We start from the raw sequence: 19946 nt of genomic DNA on the forward strand, positions 1-19946 counted from the left end.
AGGCCCAGGGCCGGTTCAGATAATCCTCACTGATGTTAGCCGCGAACGGGAATCGAACTCGTGTCGCCAGGTTCGTACCGCAGCGCGCTAACCGCTGCACTGCCCCATCACCATCATCACCACCGCCACCACGGCAGTGTGCTGCCGCCCTGTGGTCGCCTCGCAGCATTGCACCTGGGAGGGAATGCGGTGCCTGTCTGAAAGCAAATCCCACGAGGTGCCAGTGGTTAGGGTTGTGTACAAAGGGGCCGTCCATAAATGACGTCACGCGAGTTTGGACGATTTTTGACCCCCCCCCTCGTCACACGGCGTCATAAAAAGTCAGACCCCCCCCTCAAATATGACGTCACAAAGCTCTGCCGCACCCCCCCAAAAACATATTTCCATTTATAAAATAAAAAATGCTTCAAGTCGCTTTAAACTATTGTCATTGTAGTGCGTATTTAATGTGGCGCTGCACTCTGATGTTGTAGGAGAAACATGTATTAACAAGTCTATTTAATTAAGTAGAACGTGTTATCTATATTTATTTAAAGTTGCGCATTTTGATGTGACGTCACATTTCTCAACCCCCCCCCCCCTCGTCACACATCGTCACAAATGTCTGACCCCCCCCCCCCCCCCAGGTTCGTGACGTCATTTATGGACGGCCCCAAAGCTACGTGTAAACACAATTGAGTAATCTGGTAAATCTTTTTCACGTTTGTCAAATTTGGCCCGCGATGCTGCTCTTGCGAGAGACGTCACGTGATCGCCAGACGGTGGCGCGCGTGAATGAATCGGGGCGGCCGCTCGATTCGAACCGTGAATTTCTGCAACATTCGGCGAATGCGCTACTGCTCGGCCATGTCGACAGCAAAAGTTAAAGGCGTCTTTCTTTGAACGTTCGTGCAACGGTTGTGTATCTAGAGCGTGACGGAACGATACACGTTCCATCCCTCAGCCTGTGACTTCACAGTGTGCGTGGTGGAGCGATGGCACCAATCCCCGTCCTAACGCAACTCCGCGTCGAGAGGATGTGGTCTGAGCTGGGGAGTGGGCGGCGCGCGTGCCAATGGATGGACCTCGGGTCGAGGCGACCACCGCCTCACTGCCGTCTGCGAGTCGCAATGCGACTGCTGTTGAGCGAGCGCGAGTGTTTGGACAAGGAGAGAGAGAGACACTTGGGATTGGACGTCACCCGTTGTGACCCACGGACGGTTGCAAGACACGGCCACGTGGATGCACGCACGTGCGTTTAATTAAATAATTAGCAAAACCTTGAACACACTCACAACGTCGTCACCATGACGACACATCCTCACTATCACCATGACGACACATCGTCACCATCACGACACATCGTCACCATCACCATGACGACACATCGTCACCGTCACCATGACGACACATCGTCACTAACACCATCACGACACATCGTCACTATCACCATGACGACACATCGTCACCATCATCAAGAGCACTCTGGTGACGTCACCGCGACTCTTAGGAGCACTCCGGTGACGTCACCCAGCGGCGCTCCGAGGCGGACTCCAATTCCCCATCCCCGCCCCCCACTTCGTAGCCTCGTTGCCTGACCCCCCCCCCCACCATCCCCCCAGCAGCACCGGCCCGTGACCCCCACCCCCCGTGCAGCTGCACCGCCTGCACACCCCGCAGCTCGGCCACGTGGCGAGGTCGGGACGCGCGTGCGCCTCCAGAGGAAGAGCAGCAGCAGCTCGACTCGCGAGTCGACGCATCCGCTGCAAGCCGCCGGATCCCACGAACAGAGAAGCCCTCCCCCCCTCCTCTCCCCCAAACACCAGGCGACTATCACGGTGGTGATAGCGTCCTCCGGCAAAGCGCTCGTCACGAGCACCCTGGCACCCTGGCAGTGAGATCCGTCCGTGGGGGTTACACGGCGGCCCGCGACATTGTGCACGACGACTCACTGCACCCGAGCGCCCCTCCGCATCAAAGAAGAAAGATGAACAAACACACAAAGTTCGGTGTCGTGACGACGTCCCACCATCAGTCCCCGCGGCGCTGCTTCCGCGAGTACGCGAGGCGGCATTGGCTGAGCACGGGTCGCGAGGCTCTTGGGATGCGTAAACACACAAATGTGTTGCCACGTGCAGTGACGGCTATGCGCAGGCATTGTGTGGCCATCGATCGCTATTGATACATGTTCCACAACGATTGTTGGTAGTTTGGTTTGGCTGACGAGCCGATCCCACTAGTCGGCGTCACGCGCGACAATCCACAGTACAATGGGCGAGCAGTGACGGTCACAATGGCTCTGTGTTTGGGTGTTTCACGAGTACACGCAGACTCACCCACTCATTCTCACACTCGCTCACTCACTCACCCACTCAGTCTCACACTCACTCACCCACCCACTCATTCTCACACTCGCTCACTCACTCACCCACTCAGTCTCACACGCTCCACACACTCAGCCACCCATTCTCACGCCACTCACACATTCTCACACGCACTCGCCCACTCACACACAAGACAAGACAAAGATCCCCCATATAGCCTTAACAGACTATAGGGACAAGTGCTGTTAGCGAGCACCTATGAAGGCCGGAACAATACACAAGGGGATGGGTGGCCAGCACCACGCCCGACCGCCTTTGTCTCCCTGGTGGCGATGTTTATACACCGCACCAGGTACTCATTTTAGGCTGAGTCGACCTAGGGGAGGCCCGGGACCGGTTCAGATAATCGTCACTGGTGTTGGCCGTGAGCGGGAATCGAACTCGGCTCGCCGGGTTTGTATCGCAGCACGCTAACCGCTACACCACCGCTCCCCACACACTCACCCACTCACACACAGGTACACTCACTCACCCACTCTCACACACTCACGCACTCTCACACACACCCACTCACTCTCTCACAAGGTGACCGCACATCAACTCAAAGGACCCCCCCTCCCTCTCCCCCCCAAAGTTCCCCGGCGCTTCCATTCTCGGTTGTCGGCCACTCCCCCTCTCACTCACCCTCTGACTCCCCCTCTCACTCACCCTCTGACTCACCCTGCCCGTCACGAGTCGGGGCCCCGTCCTACACATGCCCCCACCACCTGCCACATTCCTCACCCACATTCCTCACCCACCTTCCTCACCCACCGCTCCTCTCTCCTCACCGCTCAGCTCGGCGCCACGGACACCAAGGGCAGCATGGGTTCAGACCACACGTGGCGCCGTGACCCCCATCCTCGTCCTGCGTTTGACCTTTGCGATAACTAACGGGCTGGGGTCGTTGGAACACGGTCGTTTTGCATTACTGGTCACCGCAGTGAAAAACCGGTGCGAGCCGGTTATCGGTTCGCCGCACGTAAAATAAAATGTTTCGGAGCAATGAACGCGTTGACTGCGACGTGAAGGGCAGCTGCCGCGGTGTGGGTTGGTTGCGAGCGACCCTGGGCCGGTCGACAGGAAAGCAAAATGTGCGAGTGAGCCCAGCGCCTCCAGCGTGGAAGAAGAGGCCAGGAGCCTCGAGAGCGACCGATAGTGGAGGCGCCTTCCGCCAGCAGCGGCGTGAGCGAGCGATTGCAGGGCCGCGCAATTCGCCTGGGTAACTGAGAATCGAGAGCAAATGAACCACGCGGTGACGTAGGCCGCCGTGCGGTTTGTGCCAATGCGGCCCATCAGTGACACGCTTTGCTCTGTGACCGGTTGCCAGCGTCTGACATTTGTCACGGATAACCGATCGTGAAAGCTTTTACCAAAACCCCGAGTGATGACCAAACGCATGGAGGTCGCTTCAACCGATCTCTGAACGTCGCCAGGTGGCGCTTGAGCTCACAGGTTTCTCTGAAAGCGAATGAAGGTTGACGGTCACTTGGATTCCCAGGTCCCCACTGCGAGTGAGTGAACTCGTCGTCGTCACCCCGAGTCTCGATAAGAGCGAACGTCGGTTAATGGAACCATCAGCGGAAGCCACTCACTGCTGCCCCATCCCAGAGCCTCCTGCGAGGCTCCCCGACTCCCTCCTGGCTCAGCGACTCCACGACTCTCTCCTGGCTCAGCGACTCCCCGACTCCCTCCTGGCTCAGCGACTCCACGACTCTCTCCTGGCTCAGCGACTCCACGACTCTCTCCTGGCTCAGCGACTCCACGACTCTCTCCTGGCTCAGCGACTCCCCGACTCTCTCCTGGCTCAGCGACTCCACGACTCTCTCCTGGCTCAGCGACTCCACGACTCCCTCCTGGCTCAGCGACTCCACGACTCTCTCCTGGCTCAGCGACTCCACGACTCTCTCCTGGCTCAGCGACTCCACGACTCTCTGCTGGCTCAGCGACTCCCCGACTCTCTCCTGGCTCAGCGACTCCACGACTCTCTCCTGGCTCAGCGACTCCACGACTCTCTCCTGTCTCAGCGACTCCACGACTCTCTGCTGGCTCAGCGACTCCCCGACTCTCTCCTGGCTCAGCGACTCCACGACTCTCTCCTGGCTCAGCGATGCTGCTGGAGGAGATGCCGTTGCCGTGACAGACTTCTCGCAAATGAACTTTATTTGTTTCTTTCGCGCAGGGCCACTACGGAGCAGGGCGCTGCTGCGTTTCACGGACAGCCGGCAGTAGCGTCACAGTCGGGGTCGAGGTCGCGGTGCGTAATCCCACTCGAGTTATTTGCGGGTATTTTTTGGTCAATCTCGTCGGCGGGCAGCGGCTTATCCATGTTGGTGTCACTTCACGGGATCTAGAAGATCCACAACAAAGCAGACGGCGCGTAGCATTTTGAGGGTTAATACAACATCGGCGTTAACCAGGGCGGCCTGCCGGTCCGAACCACGAACTTCTGCCACAAGCTGCGAACACGCTACCCGTGGGCCGTGTCACCGCTCGGCTGTCAGGGAGTGCTGATGATTCACGTGACCGATGATCGCTCTCACAGAGACCTGGGGTGACGAGTTCACTCACTCACAAATGGAGATCTGTAAATCCAAGTGACTGCCACTCTTCCACGTCCAATCACCTTCATGCAGATCTAAAAAAAATGTAATTGAACTTTACTTCCATAGAGATCCGCTCGTCCATTCGCTTTCATAGAGACTTGTTAACGTGACGTCAATTCACTCTCAATATCGTCTGTTCGGTAACGCGGCCCCCATTCGCTTTAGTAGAGGAATCACAGTCCGAGCCTACGACCTCCGGCGAATGTGGACAAATCGCAACCCCTTTGCGCGGTGTGCTCGAACACAGGCACACGGTGCACAACAAACAACAACAACAACACGCTCGCCTCCGCAGGGCTCACTGTACGCAATCGGCTTGAGTGAGGCACCGCGCTATTTCATTGTTTAACCGGCAAGTATTTAGGGCGCTCGTTCCACGACACACGCGGCTGTTTATTTAAAGTGCCACTCGCGTCAAGCGAATGCCGCATGTCTGCTGCTGCTGCTGTATGAGCTCACTCGTAGTCACGGCGCTCCGAGTGTGACACTCGCCGTGGCTGGCCGGTCCCGCTGCCCGGCGCTCAGAATAACTCCCTCGCACGTCGCAAGCCGCGCACCCACGCAGCCGAGCGGTTCGACCCCGACGGGCCGTCCTGGTTAACGCCGCGGGTTTATTAACCTCAAATTTTAAAAAACGAACGAACGGGCCATCTGCATCGCAGCGCTTGTTAAAGATCCGCCTGACGTCATTCGATGACGAGTAGGCGAATCGTGTGCCGACGTCACGGTCCAAACCTTCCAAATTTATAAAAATGTGCCCGCGAATTGCTCGATTGGGAAACGCACAGTAGCACTGCCCCCCCTCCTCTCAGTGCCGGATTATCCCAGTAGCACAAGTAGCTACATATGCTACGGGCCCCGCACTTTCAAAGGGCCCCGCGCTAAATGCTTTCAAGCTATCAATTCCAGGTTCAGTGATTCTGCACTTGCTCTATTACTATAGTACTATACCGCCTTCAACTTTTATGAACGACTGGGAGTTTAAGGTTAGTGGTTTGTCGTATTGTCTGGCTGTATAGCAAGTGAAAAAATACAATTACTTTGCAAGTTAAACATTTGTGGTTTAACATTTATAGATTTTAGCTTATTCAGGGCCCCTTTATGACATTTGCTACAGGCCCCGCACTAGCTTAATCCGGCACTGCCCCCCCCCCCCCCGACTGCGAAACTACCGCTGGCTGTGTGTGTGAGAACGACAGCGCCAACACCAAACGTACTCAACGGCGACTTGCTCTGAAGTGTTTGCCTGAGAGGACATTTTTGGAGGGTTCAGTGATCGTGCCCGTCGTGTGTGTAAGGGCGAGCCTTGGTGCACGTGCGAGGAGCGGTGGCCTCGTGGTTAGCGCACCGCGCTACGGACCCGGTGGCCCAAGTTCGATTGGCGTCCACGGTCAACATCAATGTCGACTTTCTCAATCGTTCCTGGGCCTCCCCCTCATCGACTTAGCCTTAAATGCGTCCCCAGTGCTCTGTGTGTGAACAACAGCAGTGGACAGACGAAGGTATCTGGCTACGGTGTTGGTCTCTGCATGCGTCATTGTGAGTCATCGAGGCTGTGTGTGTGTGTGAATGCGTGTGTCTGTCAGTCGACCCGTGGCACCTGGGTCTGCCCCGTGACCTACCAGCGAGCGTTCGACACTTCACGTAGCCTTAACTGTGCATCTCGCCTGGCACAAGCGCCGTGGTGACGTTACCGCCAATTCGTGGCGAATGGCGGTTGTTGTGTCTGTGAGTATGCGTATGTGTGCGTGGCACAATGGCATAGTCTTTAGCAATCCCGGTCGACTGAGTTCAATTCCCAACCAAAAGCAACACATTATATTTGAACGTGCTCAGCCTAAGATAGGCACCCGGTGCTTTGTGTGCAACTTTAGCACTGGGTGGAAACAACGAAGTTGGCAAGATGTGGTCCAGGTCACACCGCCACCATCAATAGGCGCTCGCTAACAGCACTCGCCCCATGGAGTCTCCAAGGGCACAGCGAGGTGGGGATCTACGCGCAGCGAAATTTCAGTCAACTCGCACAACAACGAGGGGGGGGGGGGGGGAAATCACATCGCAAAGAAAACCCACGTGAAAGCATCATCCTCACCCTTACCATGGCAGCCACGGCAAAAGCACCACACACACACACACCAGCGCGCGCGCGCGTGTCACAGCCCCGGCACGGGTCGTCCGCGCCACCGCTCCGCGCGCCGCCTCGGGAGAAGCGTTCCTCGCCAGACGCGGTCCGCTCGGCCCCAGGGAGCGGCGACGACTCCGCGTCCGCTCCCAGGGCCCGTGGCTTGCGAGCCGGCACCGCCCCCAACACCCAACACCCAAGCCACCTGGGTTCGCACCCCCGTCGGAGCCACGGCGATGAAAAACGGGGATTCTCGAGTCGAGCGAGGTTGATGGTCTCAGCTCTGGCAGCAGTTTGCTGCACAGAAAACCACCACGACCACCACGACCTCGTTTTGTTCATCAATTTGGTTGACGTTCGAGCTCTGAAAATGAACGACGCCCATTTTTGTCACGTTAACAAATTATAATATTTAACAAAAATGAAACTACCACGTGGCAAATGTTGAGTTGCGACGCCAGATGGGTGATCGTCGTCTCGTTCCGGCGCGCGTCGCGGACAATCGACTCTCACGCTCAGCTCGGCTCGGCTCGTGGCGCGCGTCGCGAGCCTCGTGAGCCGAGGGCGCCTCGGCGGGGCCTCCAGTTGACTCACTCGGCTCGCGAGGCGACTGTCCGCGCCGCGTGGACTCGCGCAAAGCAGCTGCATCACCCAGCACGCGCCCAATCCCAACAGACCTGGGGAACTAAGTTGAACAGGGAGTAGGAGGAGGCTTTCGCGAGCAATAGCATCCACAATAGAGGTTTTGTTGGGTTAGATTGCGTAAATGTATAAATGTGTCGTTAAACCCGCCACCACCCAACACAGCCAACTAGTAAGGGTTGTCACGTCAACAGAACGTGGCTAATTCGTCACTAGTACAGCACTAGCGTGTAGTGTATACTGTAGTGTATAGTAGTGTATAGTAATGTATAGTGTAGTGTATAGTGTAGTGTATAGTAGTGTATAGTGTAGTGTATAGTAGTGTATAGTGTAGTGTATAGTAGTGTAGTGTAATATACTAGTACAGCACACCGGTGTGTTGGAGAGCCAAGCCACAACATTTACAATCTGAGTACGACGTTTCGCCAGTAATTGCAACCAGCTTCATCGTGCGACAGCCAGCGTGTTTCATTCCTTAAATAGAGGCGTAGATGTGGTGGCCACGCTTCTGCGCTCTTGCGCAAAGTGTGTGTGGGGGTTAATGAGACTAAGCGGGGCTAAGCTTTGGATAGGGCTTGGCAGGGCGACCACCGCGCATAACAGGTGTGATAGGCATCGTGGGTCGGAGAGGGCGGTGCAGAACATTCCATTGTCGTTCTGTGCCCCCCAGCCCCCTCCCCCTACGTCCCTCGCGGGGGCAGAATCGCGGTGGTGGCTGCGTGGCTCCAGCTGTGGGATCCGGGGAAGGGGAGAGGCAGGGAGAGCGAGTCGGCAGCGAGGAGGTGCGGCGGCGGTGGTGGTGGCATCAGCGGCTATGGCCACGATGACGCCTCCATGTCGATGTTGGCCATGGGTCACGGGACACGCCAGCGTCCGGGTACCGTGTTAAGGGAGGCGGGGGGCAATGGTGGGGAACCTTCCACGTGCGGTGGCCGTGGCGAGCGAGCGACCCGTTGGCGTCGCGCGCGGCTCGGTCGCTTCTCGCCGCCCCGGGAGGCCCTCGCAGTGACGGCAGCGGAACTCGTGGCGAGTCACGCGCGCTCGTTGCCAGGTCGCGAATGTCCCCGTCTAGTGCCCGATCAGCGCGGCTTGCGGTGACCGATGAATGTTGTTTCGGAGCAGTAGGCCTCACGAAAAGAAGTAGCGGACCGCGTCTGGCCCATGGGCCGTGGATTCCAGCCCCCCCCCCCCCCCCCCCCTAGGCGAGGGAGAGGGACGCGAATCCCATCCGGACCTTCGCGACGGCGTTTCGCGTCTGCGTCGTTGAGGCCGTGGGCCCTGCCGCCAGCAGCAGGGCGGCCCCCGGCCGGGGTCAGAGGTCGCCGGCTCTCCTGCACGGGGCGACAGAGGGCACGGGGCGGACACGTGACTCGGGGTGAGCTGCGCGCCACGAGCGGGGGACACGGAGCAAGCAGCAGTGGCTGGACGACAGCGATGGCTCGGAGCGATCGACGCGCCACGAGCGAATTACGTCAAATGCAAGGGCACCTCCCGCGGCAGACGGTCACTGCTTGCCACAAGGTGACTCAGCACCTTGGCCCGTGGAGGCGAGCATCGGTCTGCCCGCGTAGGACCCCGGTTTGAAACAACAACGGCGCCTTCCTCCGTGATCGCCTTGTGCTGTGAGCACGGCGCGGATACCAAAACTCACAGTCAGCACACGACAGTAATGCATCCGCACGGTGCCCTTAGTCTCGCTCTATGAGCAGCATCCTTCCGGCAAAAGATAATCTTGAGACTCGGCGAGGCATTCCGGGGTAAGACGCCACGTGGCTACTCTACGCAGTGGTCCCATTCCTACCAAAGCCTCTCCGGAGCAACTCGCGTCCCCCCAAGACCTCAAACGTCTCTTCCATGCCGCCTGCAATAGTTTAGGGAGAGCGGGGGGGGGGGGAAAGGTTGACATCCCCTTGTCAATCCACTGCTGGATGAAGGCCTCCGCACGCCACGGAGGCGCCTTGACCATACTTCACCGCGCTCATCTGTGCGGGTTGACTGAAGGGGGAGGGGGGGGGGGAGCCGCCCAGGACCGATTCAAATATTTTATTTACCCAGGAAAAACTCGCTGAATCTGAAGACTCTGTTGCTACATTGAGATGTTTGGCCAATGCCAGTGACGGTACATTGCATGTTTTTTGGCTACTGGAGGAAACTAGAGCACTCATTTTTATTTGTTTACCAGGTAAAGGCCCACTGAGCTATGATAACTCAACAAAGTGGCTTATCACGTGCAAATGTATAGTAGCCAATACTCTAAACGCATGTTTCTAAATGTGCAAGGAGAAACCAGAGGACCCAGAGAAAAATCCACGCGACCACGAGGAGAACACGCAAACTCCAAATATACAGCAGGCGTCAGGGTCGGGATAGAACCCAGGACATCCTGCATACCAGGCGAGGTAGTTAACATCTCCAAGCCACCGTGGCGCCCGTAACCCGGGGGAAGCCAATGCAGAACAGGGAGGGAGGGAACGCACCAAACTCCACACAGACACGCGCAGCAGCAGCAACAACAGCAGCTGCCGCTCGCCACTCAAGCTAGATGCACCCACACACGCACACGCACTCAAAACTTTCACTCGCACGCATTCTGCAGAGCAGGGGAAGGAAAGGCAAAGATGACGCGACCGCACCCACTTACACTCTCACAGACTCAGTCGCGTTCTGCGGAACAGGAGACCTTGCAAACCGCACGCAGAGAGGCGAATCGGGGAACGAACGTGGGTGCTCGCTGTTGCGAGACGTGAATGTCACCACGACACCACCTTGCCCGCCACTGACGCTCGCCTTGGCTGGGAATCTAAACGAAACCTCGCCGGGGTTCGCAGCGCAATGCGCTAAGCGCTGCGCCACCGCTTCACTGCAGGGTGGATATCAAGATAATCCCACCCACCCTGCGCCCATTTAGTCCGATAATTGCCGCGCTAATTGGGAGACGCGTGGGGTGGATGTCGCGCCAGCCGGGCTCGCCGCGGGCTGGGCTGCAGGCCAAGGGGCTGGCGCAGAGTCGCCGCCGTCTCACCTTACACGAGCAGCAGCTCAGAGGCTCAACAGGGAATCATGCAGCTTACTAACGTTGACATTGCTGACCCATTTACTGCAGCAGCAGCAACAATAATATTATTATTGAGGACGACCGCTTGTGTTGCGATCGAAACGTCGTGATTTGTTTAATTTTTATTTTATTTCTAACTACGTGACTTTACCGAAAGAACCAAAGAGTAATACTAATAATGTTCGCTTTTTTGCGTAGCTTTGCTTAACTGGCTCGGCGAACTCAACGCGTCACATTAACACGCGTCGACAAAGCCCCCCCCCCCCCCCCCCGTATCCCATTAACAGACTGTTCGGTGCAAGTGCTCCGAGCGAGCTGGCGTGAAGGCCGGCGCGGGGCACGAGCGAGCGGTGGGACAAACACCACGCCCGGCCGCCTGTGCCTCCCGACTCGCGACGTCTGGCATCGCGCCAAGCACTCATTCGAGGCTGAGTCGACCGAGGGGAGGCCCATGACCGGTTCAGAAAATAGTTTCCGGTGTGGGGCTATGAGCGGGAATCGCACTCTAGATCAATCTGATGACAGTCGTATTATTATTATTTGAAGCGCACCCCCAGTGGCAGCTGTCCCTGTGCGGCACAAGGTGACACGGAACCCCTCGGACTCGCGAGCGGGGGGCGTGAGCGTGGAGGGGGCGGTGGTAGCTGCGTGTGGGTGACCCCCAACCCCCCCCCTCTCGACTGCGTGCGTGCGTGCGTGCGCCAGCTCACCACGTGACGCCGCCGCTCCCCTCTTCTTCACCTGTGCTCCACCACGAAGCTCATCGTGGTGCCGTCGAATGAAGGCGGCGCCACGATGCGAGGGCCTTGCGCCTGCGCGGCCGAGCAGAAGGAGACCGCTGCCGGCCCCTTGAGCAGCTCCAGGTCGCCCCCGGACCCCCCCGGGACTGCGAAGACGCCCTGGTTCCCCGGGCCGAGCACCTTTCCCGACGGCAGGAAGTAGGGCCGATCCACTGCTGGACTAGACTCCTCCTTGCCGCTCTGGAAGAAGCATTTTCCCTGCGAGCTCTGAGGTTCCTCAACGAGGCCGATCGATCCCTGGTGCTGAAAGTACTGCCGCTGCTGCTGATGATGATACTGCAACTGCTGATACTGCAACTGCTGCTGCAACTGCTGTTGGTACTCATAGCCGGCGGGCAAGGCCTGGATGTGCGTGGACAGGACGCCGGGAAACATCACGAAGTGTGACCCCAAGGCGCCGGGCGTCGTCGCCGTGAACAGAAACTGCGCGGGCGGCATGGCCACGGAGTAGACGCCGCCCGTGGTGCCTCCCGCTCCTCCGCCTGCCTGCGGGCTCACGGACACCTCCACGTACTGCTGCGTCTCCACGTCCAGCAGCGTCTTGCGCTGCGGCTGCGCGGGCGGCGGCGGCGCGTCCACGACGTAGCACTGGCCCGACTCGGGGTCGACGAGCAGACGGCGTCGCGACGCCGTCAGCGACACGGGGCTCACGGAGCCGGCGATGGCGCGCAGCAGCGGCGGCGGCGGGGGGAGCCGCCTCTCGTCACGCTCGGAGGCCGCCGAGAAGGCGAGCGCCGGGTGCACGGGTTGCAGGATCAGGGGGGATGGAGGACACTTTTGCTGAGCGGACGTCGTGTGGATTTTGGCGAAGTGGCCGCTGCTCGCGGTGGCGCTGCTCGAGCCGTGGATGTTCGAGATGCTCGCGGCGCTCGTTCTTCCGCTGCCGACCTCGGGACGCTTTCCTCTTTCGTCCAGATTCACCGCTCTGTGCGTGTGTCTGTGCTGCTGCTGTTGATGCTGCTGCTGCTGCTGCGATTTGCCGTCCACTTGCGCCGCGTGCTGCTGGCTGCTGGCCTCCCTGTGAGTCCTGGGTGGCACCGTGGGAGGCAGATCGAGCAGAGCTTGCGGCTCCTTGCCTGAGACGCGGTCCCCACTCCCGTCTCGGGCGCTCGCCTTGACGGGGATGGTGAGGTAGTGGCCCACTTCAGCAGCCGCCTTGGATGACCTCTCCCGCTCCTCCTCCTGCTGCTGCTGCTGCTCCTCCTGCTGCTGCTGCTTGGCGAACGCAGTGGCACCGGCTTCATCCGCACGTGCGGAACACGGGGGCCTCACGGACCGTATCACCATCCCCTGCTGCTGCTGCTGCTCCTGCCGCTTGGAGACGGCGGCCGCCACGGTCTGCGTCGTGCCAAAGATCTGCGGCAATTTGTGCGCGACCTTTTGAGCCGACCACGCGGAGGGGCCGAGCGCCACGTGGCGGGGCGATGGAGGCGGCGCGGAGGCAGCGGCGAGCGGCGCCGCGCACTGCTGCTGCTGTTGGTGCTGTTGTTGATGCTGTTGTTGATGCTGCTGCTGCTGGTGCTGCTGCTGGTGCTGCTGCTGCTGCACTCGGACGACCCTCGCGGCCCCGTCCGCGTGCGCTTGTTTCTCCTTCTCGCCCTTCTCCATGCAGGCGATGAGCGACAGCACGTGGCTCTCGGGCACCGGCGCCTCGGCCCCGTGACGCCGCCGCCACTCGTGGTTCTCGTACACGTAGAGGTCCTCCATGGAGCGCACCGCCGCCTCCAGCTTCTCCACGGCGAGCTGGCTCGACGGCTTGGCGGGCCCGCCTCTGCCCGCCAGCTCGTCGGCCGCTCCCACCTTGAGACCGAAGCGCTGCTGAGCGCCCTTCTCCTCCGCGCCTCCTCGCCCGCCGGGGCCCTCCAGAGGGGCGCCGCCCATCATCGTCACCGTCGTCGTCGTCACGGCTCCGAACCGCGCGTCCGCGGCGCGCTCCTTCGCGGCGTCCCCGTTGCTGTCGTCACCGCGCTCCTGCCGCGTGATGGACTTGTAGTTGATGACGAGCGGCGCCACAGCTTTGAGGCCGCGTGAAGACGACGAGGACGAGGTGGTGACGTTGGTGGCCGCGACATCGCACCCTCGCGAATGACCTCTGACCTCCGCGGCCACCGCCGCCGTCGCCCCCCCGGAGCTGTGGTCCGAGGTGGTGGACCTGGAGTCGGTGTGGTCCTCGCGCGACCCCACGGGGTAGGAGCTCTTGACCAGCTTGCGCACGTCACGCACGTGGTGGATGGGCGCCTGACCTTTCACCTTCTCCTCCAGCCTCGCCGGAGATGGCGCCACGTCCACGGGCTCGATTTTGAAAATCGCCGGGAGGGTGAAACTCGGCGTGGGCTTGGCGGCGGACGCCGCGCTGGAGGCGACGTGGGTAGTCGGGTGGTGGTGGTGATGGTGTCGATGGCCATCGTCGATGCCACCGCCGGGGATGTTGGGCGTGAGGAGCTGGGCGATGCTGAACGGGTTCGCGCCGGTGTCCCCGCCGCGCTTGCGGATGCTGATCTTGATCTCGGGAGAGCGCGACACGAGGGCGCTCCTCGTCGCGTCGCCCACCTTGAGCAGCAGGTTGGCGTCCTGGCTCCTGAAGACGCCCGTAGCGGCGTCTTGCGCGAGGCCCTGCGTCTTGCGCTTCGTCTTCATCTCCCTCCCGTCTCCATCCATCACCATCACCACGGCGGAGGAGGAGGAGGAGTTCGGCGCGTGGGCAGGGGCCGAGACGGCGAGGTAGCACGAGCTGTCGTCGTCGGCGTCGGCACCATCGTCATCGTTCGGCTCGTTGCGGGCTCCTTCGGAGGTCGAGAGGCTGCTGCTGTAACCGCGCTTCGCATGCTCCGTCTGCGGCAGCTTCATCATCTTCATCTTCAGCATCATCATCTTCTTCTTCTCGTCGTCGTCGTCCTGGACAATTCTGGCCCCTCCGTGCGGGAAGTCGAGCCGGATCGTCTGCCGCCTGGAGTCGCGTCGCGCCGCGCCGCACAGATCGGCGGCCGCCTCGTGCCGCCGCTGTCCCCACGACGTGAAGGCGCTGTTCTCGCTGTGCAGGAAAATCTTCTGCGACACCGACTTCTGCCGCTTGTCGACGCCGTCGCCACCCCGCGCCACGTCGGGGTGGACGGACACGCGCGTCTGGCCCTGCCCGTGTCTCTCTGCGCTCCCGGCGGCGGCGGCGGCGGCTTCGTCTCGGCCCCGCGGGTCGCCGCACTCGCTCGTCACGCTCGTGTCCACCACCTCCCCGCGCTCCATCTTCAGCTCCTGCTCCAGCTGCATCTTCTTGGAGATTACGCTCTTGAGGATGCTCGACGCCTGCTTGGCGTGCCCGGACATCCCCTGGGTGGACAACTCGACTTGACCTTCAGTCTGCCGCCAGATGTGCTGCTGCTGCTGCTGATACTGCTGCTGCTGCTGGTGATGATAATTATGTTGCTGCTGCTGCTCATGATGATGGTAGATCTGCTGATGTTGCTGCCGATGTGACAGCTGCTTCAAGTAGCAGGCCTCTCCGCTCTCCTCCACGTGCATGCCCGACATATATGAAGTCACTTTGCGCTCAGTGCCAAATGTGATTGCGTGCTGCTGCTGATGTTGTTGCTGCTGCTGCTGCTGTTGATGTTGTTGCTGATGTTGCTGTTGTTCATGATGTTGTTGCTGTTGTTCATGATGTTGTTGTTGCTGTTGTTGCTGTTGCAGCTGCTGCTTCTGCTGCTGTTGATGTTGTTGCTGCTGCTGTTGTTGTTGCTGTTGTTCATGCTGTTGTTGCTGTTGCTGCTGTTGCTGCTGTTGCTGTTGCAGCAGCTGCTGCTGCTTCTGCTGGTGCTTGTGGTGGTGCTGCTGCAGCTGCTGCAGCAGCAGCGTCTCCAGCACCGCGTCCCTCTTGGGCGCGCTGCTCATTGCCGCGGCGCGCTGGGTGAGTGTCGCGCGCGATGCCGACACCCTCGTTATAGCCTCGCCGCCTGGCGTCATGGGAATAGCGACTCTCGGCGCTGCTCCTGCCTCCTCCTCCTGCTGCTGCTGCTGCACCGCGACACTCAAAGCACCTTTAGCCGTGCCCTGACACCCCGCAGCCCCCACCCCTGCCCCCACCTCCCCCTGCTCCCCATTGGCGGTGGAACGTCGGACTTCGCGGCTCGTCCTACCCAGGTCCACGTACGTGGGCCAGCGGTTGAGTATCCACTCGTCGTCGTCGTCGTCTTTACGATCGTTGAGCTTACCGTCGTCTTTGCCGTGCTCGTTGCAGTTGCTGCGTTGGTTGTTGTCGTGGTTGTTGTTGTTGTTGTCGTGGTGGTTGTTGTGGTCGTGGTGGTTGTTGTGGTTGTTGTTGTCGTGGCGGTCGTTGTTGTCGTGGTTCCTGCTCGGCGCGGGCGTGCTGTCCTTGAGGGAGCCGCTGTCTTCGAGCGCCTCGTAGGGGAACGAGAGACTCCGGAAGGACCTGGCCGTCAGGTCTCGCACCTCGTCATCGGTGTCGTCCATCGCCCTCGTCGTGACGAGGTCGGTCGCGACTCACGAGGGAGTTGCCGGGAGGCGGATTCAAAATCGCGACGATGCGGATCTGGGCCCCGTTTGGAACAGTGGCTCAATCGCTCATCATCCCGATCGCAGTGATCGCCTCCACCTCCTCTCCCCCTCCTCCTCGTTTCGTCCCCCCCTCCGACGTCCTCTTTCACTCACTCATCTAAACCCCTTCCACCCCCTACTCCTCACTCGCTTCTCCGCCTCCTGTTCTGCCCTCTTGCTCGGCCGACTCCGCTGTCTCTCTCCTCCCACTCGCCCCCTCCTCTCTTCCACCTCCTCGTCCTCACACTCCTCGTCGGCTGCGACAGCGGCGGTGGAGCGGTGCCGCGTGGGGAACCGTAGAGGGCCGAAGCGACACAGAGAGAGCCAGAGAGAGCCAGAGAGAGCCAAATAGAGACAGAGAGACAGAAAGAGCCAGAGCGAGAGAGAGAGCCAGAGAGAGAGAGTCAGATAGTGTCAGAGAGCCAGAGACAGTCAGATAGTGTCAGAGAGCGAGAGCCAGATAGAGAGAGTCAGATAGAGCCAGAGAGCCAGATCGATACAGACAGAGAGCCAGATAGAGCCAGAGAGAACCAGGGAAAGACAGAGATCCAGACAGAGCCAGATAGAGCCAGAGAGAGCCAGATAGAGCCAGAGAGCCAGGGAGAGCCAAATAGAGCCAGAGAGAGCCAGGGAGAGCCAGGGAGAGCCAGGGAGAGCCAGAGAGCCAGGGAGAGACAGACGGACGTCCCCTGCGCAAATAACGCGGCCGTCAATCTCCCGGTGTCCGTGCTCCTCTCTCTGTGTGCCAAGACCCAACCACGCGCCTCCACCCTCTATACCGCCCCCCCTCCACCCCCACTCACCCCCCTTCCTCCACCCCCTCTCTACCCCCCCTCCTCCACCCCACTCACCCCCACTCACCCCCCTTCCTCCACCCCCTCTCTACCCCCCCTCCTCCACCCCACTCACCCCCCTGCACCCGACTCCTCCACTCCACTCACCCTCCTTCCTCCACCCCACTCACCCCCCCTAAATGCTGTGCAGCCATCACCACCATCACCACCACCACCACCCCCTCCCAACAGCGCGAGCCCGTTAGCTGATGTTTGCGCGGACCGGGGCAGCGCTGCGGGAACGCTCAGCCGGGAATGCGCAGTGGTGCGTGGGTGGGGGGGCAGTGGGGGTGGGTGGGGGTGGGGCAGTGGGGGGGTGGGTGGGGGGGCAGTGGGGGGTGGGTGGGGGGGGCAGTGGTGGGGGGTCATTGGCACAGAGCCCCCGTCGCGGTGCCTTTAAATAAATGCCCGCGTGTGCGAGTGAAATATGGTGACCGGCTCGCTGGCTCAGGGGGGTTCATCACGGCCCTGTCCAGGGACACTTGAACCGGCGCTGCTGAGCTCCTGGATTCGAATCTGGGTGTCAGCCACTGTCTGGATTCTCAGGTGCATTGAGTCGATGGTGTCTAATGCCTCGCATAGGAACCCATAGACTCACACAGAGACCCATAGACTCACACAGAGACCCATAGACTCACACAAAGACCCGTAGACTCACACAGAGACCTGTAGACTCACAGAGACCCATAGACTCACACAGAGACCCATATACTCACACAAAGACCCATAGACTTACAGAGACCCATAGGCTCACACAGAGACCCATAGACTCACACAGAGACCCATAGACTCACACATAGACCCATAGACTCACCCAGAGACCCATAGACTCACAGAGACCCATAGACTCACACAGAGACCCATATACTCACACAAAGACCCATAGACCCACAGAGACCCATAGGCTCACACAGAGACCAATATACTTACACAGAGACCCATAGACTCACACAGAGACCCATATGCTCACAGAGACCCATAGACTCACGCAGATCCATAGACTCACACAGAGACCCATATACTCACACAGAGACCCATATACTCACACAGAGACCCATAGACTCACACAGAGACCCATAGACTCACACAGAGACCCATATACTCACACAGAGACCCATAGACTCACCCAGAGACACATAGACTCACAGAGACCAATAGACTCACACAGAGACCCATATACTCACACAAAGACCCATAGACTCACAGAGACCCATAGGCTCACACAGAGACCCATATACTTACACAGAGACCCATAGACTCACACAGAGACCCATATACTCACAGAGACCCATAGACTCACGCAGACCCATATACTCACACAAAGACCCATATACTTACACAGAGACCCATAGACTCACACAGAGACCCATATACTTACACAGAGACCCATAGACTCACACAGAGACCCATAGACTCACACAGAGACCCATAGACTCGCACAGAGACCCGTAGACTCACACAGAGACCCATAGACTCACACAGAGACCCATAGACTCACACAGAGACCCATATACTCACACAGAGACCCATAGACTCACACAGAGACCCATAGACTCACGCAGATCCATAGACTCACAAAGAGACCCATAGACTCACGCAGACCCATAGACTCACACAGAGACCCATAGACTCACCCAGAGACCCATATACTCACAGAGACCCATATACTCACACAGAGACCCATAGACTCACACAGAGACCCATATACTCACACAGAGACCCATATACTCACACAGAGACCCATATACTCACACAGAGACCCATATACTCACACAGAGACCCATATACTCACACAGAGACCCATAGACTCACACAGAGACCCACATACTCACACAGAGACCCATATACTCACACAGAGACCCATATGCTCACACAGAGACCCATATACTTACACAAAGACCCATATACTCACACAGCGCCGTGCGGATACAACGCAGCGAGGTGGCACAGTAGCGAGCACAGGTGGTGCATGTGCCAGTCATCTCAGTCAACCGTCCCGTGCCTTCTTGCCAGCGAACCTTCAAACACTTCACGTGACCTCAAAGTGCACCTAGTCTGGCACTCGCGCCGTGGTGACGTCACCGCCACTTAGTGGCGAATGGCGGTTGTATGGATGTGTGTGTGCGCACGTGTCTGTGCGTGTGTGTGTGACACAAGTGGTGATGAAATGTGACTCTGCCGCTATTTTCCAACACCGGGGTAAAACCCCGAGCCCACTTTAGAGACGCGGCAAGGCAGCTGCCTCTCGCCTCTCTCTCTCTCGCCCGCGTCTCGCCTCTCACCTCCGGCTCGCATCTACAGCTCACCTGTGCCTCGTCTGTCTCATCTGCGGCTCACCTGTATCTCACTTGTGGCTTTACCTGCAGCTCACCTGTCTGCTGTGCGCGGTGATGGAGCGCAGCGTGGTCATGGAATATAATTGTTGGTGCTGGGAATGAAATGTCCCCTCCCCCCTCACCAGTTCGCTATGTCCCCCCCACCTCTCTGTAGCCTGGGGGCTCCTCTGGGCAACGCGCCCTGTCGCAGTTGCACCGCCTGCGCCTTCGGTAGCGACGCGGCGACCACGCTCGGCTCTCCTGGCTGACAGCAGCAGCAGCAGCTGTTGCAACCCTCACAAGTTCAGCCACCGCTCGTGTCAACCCCACAGCCACGGGTAGCAGCGAGGCGAGGGGAGGGGTGGGGGTGAGAGGGCGAGGGGAGGGGTGGGGGTGAGAGGGCGAGGGGAGGGGTGGGGGTGAGAGGGGAGGGGTGGGGGTGAGAGGGCGAGTGGAGGGGTGGGGGTGGGAGGGCGAGGGGAGGGAGGGGAGGGAAAGTGTCTCGCGTGTCTCTCGAGTATATTTGGGCGAGGCGTGACCGCACACATCCAGCGATACGAGATACCCGCAGAGCTACAGACACACGGCCATTCGGGCATGGCCGAAGATACAGACGCATATACACGCAGAGATGCGCACACAAACACACCCCCAGGAACACAACAGCCGCCACTCGTCACAGA

At 59.4% G+C, this 19946-nt stretch overlaps 1 protein-coding gene across 1 annotated transcript; it reads right to left on the reverse strand.

Annotated features, from left to right (window-relative positions):
- Nucleotides 1-1169: 1169 nt before the first annotated feature.
- Nucleotides 1170-16905, reverse strand: LOC133354506 (uncharacterized protein C4orf54-like). The gene is made up of 2 exons (XM_061571395.1): nt 11478-16905; nt 1170-9043 (listed from the first exon to the last, which is right to left on the reverse strand). The coding sequence occupies exon 1, from the start codon at nt 16029-16031 to the stop codon at nt 11505-11507; it is 4527 nt and encodes a 1508-aa protein (XP_061427379.1). The 5' UTR covers nt 16032-16905; the 3' UTR covers nt 1170-9043; nt 11478-11504.
- Between the last annotated feature and the right edge of the window lie 3041 nt (nt 16906-19946).

The sequence above is a fragment of the Lethenteron reissneri genome, chromosome 47 (assembly GCF_015708825.2).
Source record: "Lethenteron reissneri isolate LAM-NWPU_2019-01 chromosome 47, ASM1570882v1, whole genome shotgun sequence".
NCBI lineage: Eukaryota > Metazoa > Chordata > Hyperoartia > Petromyzontiformes > Petromyzontidae > Lethenteron > Lethenteron reissneri.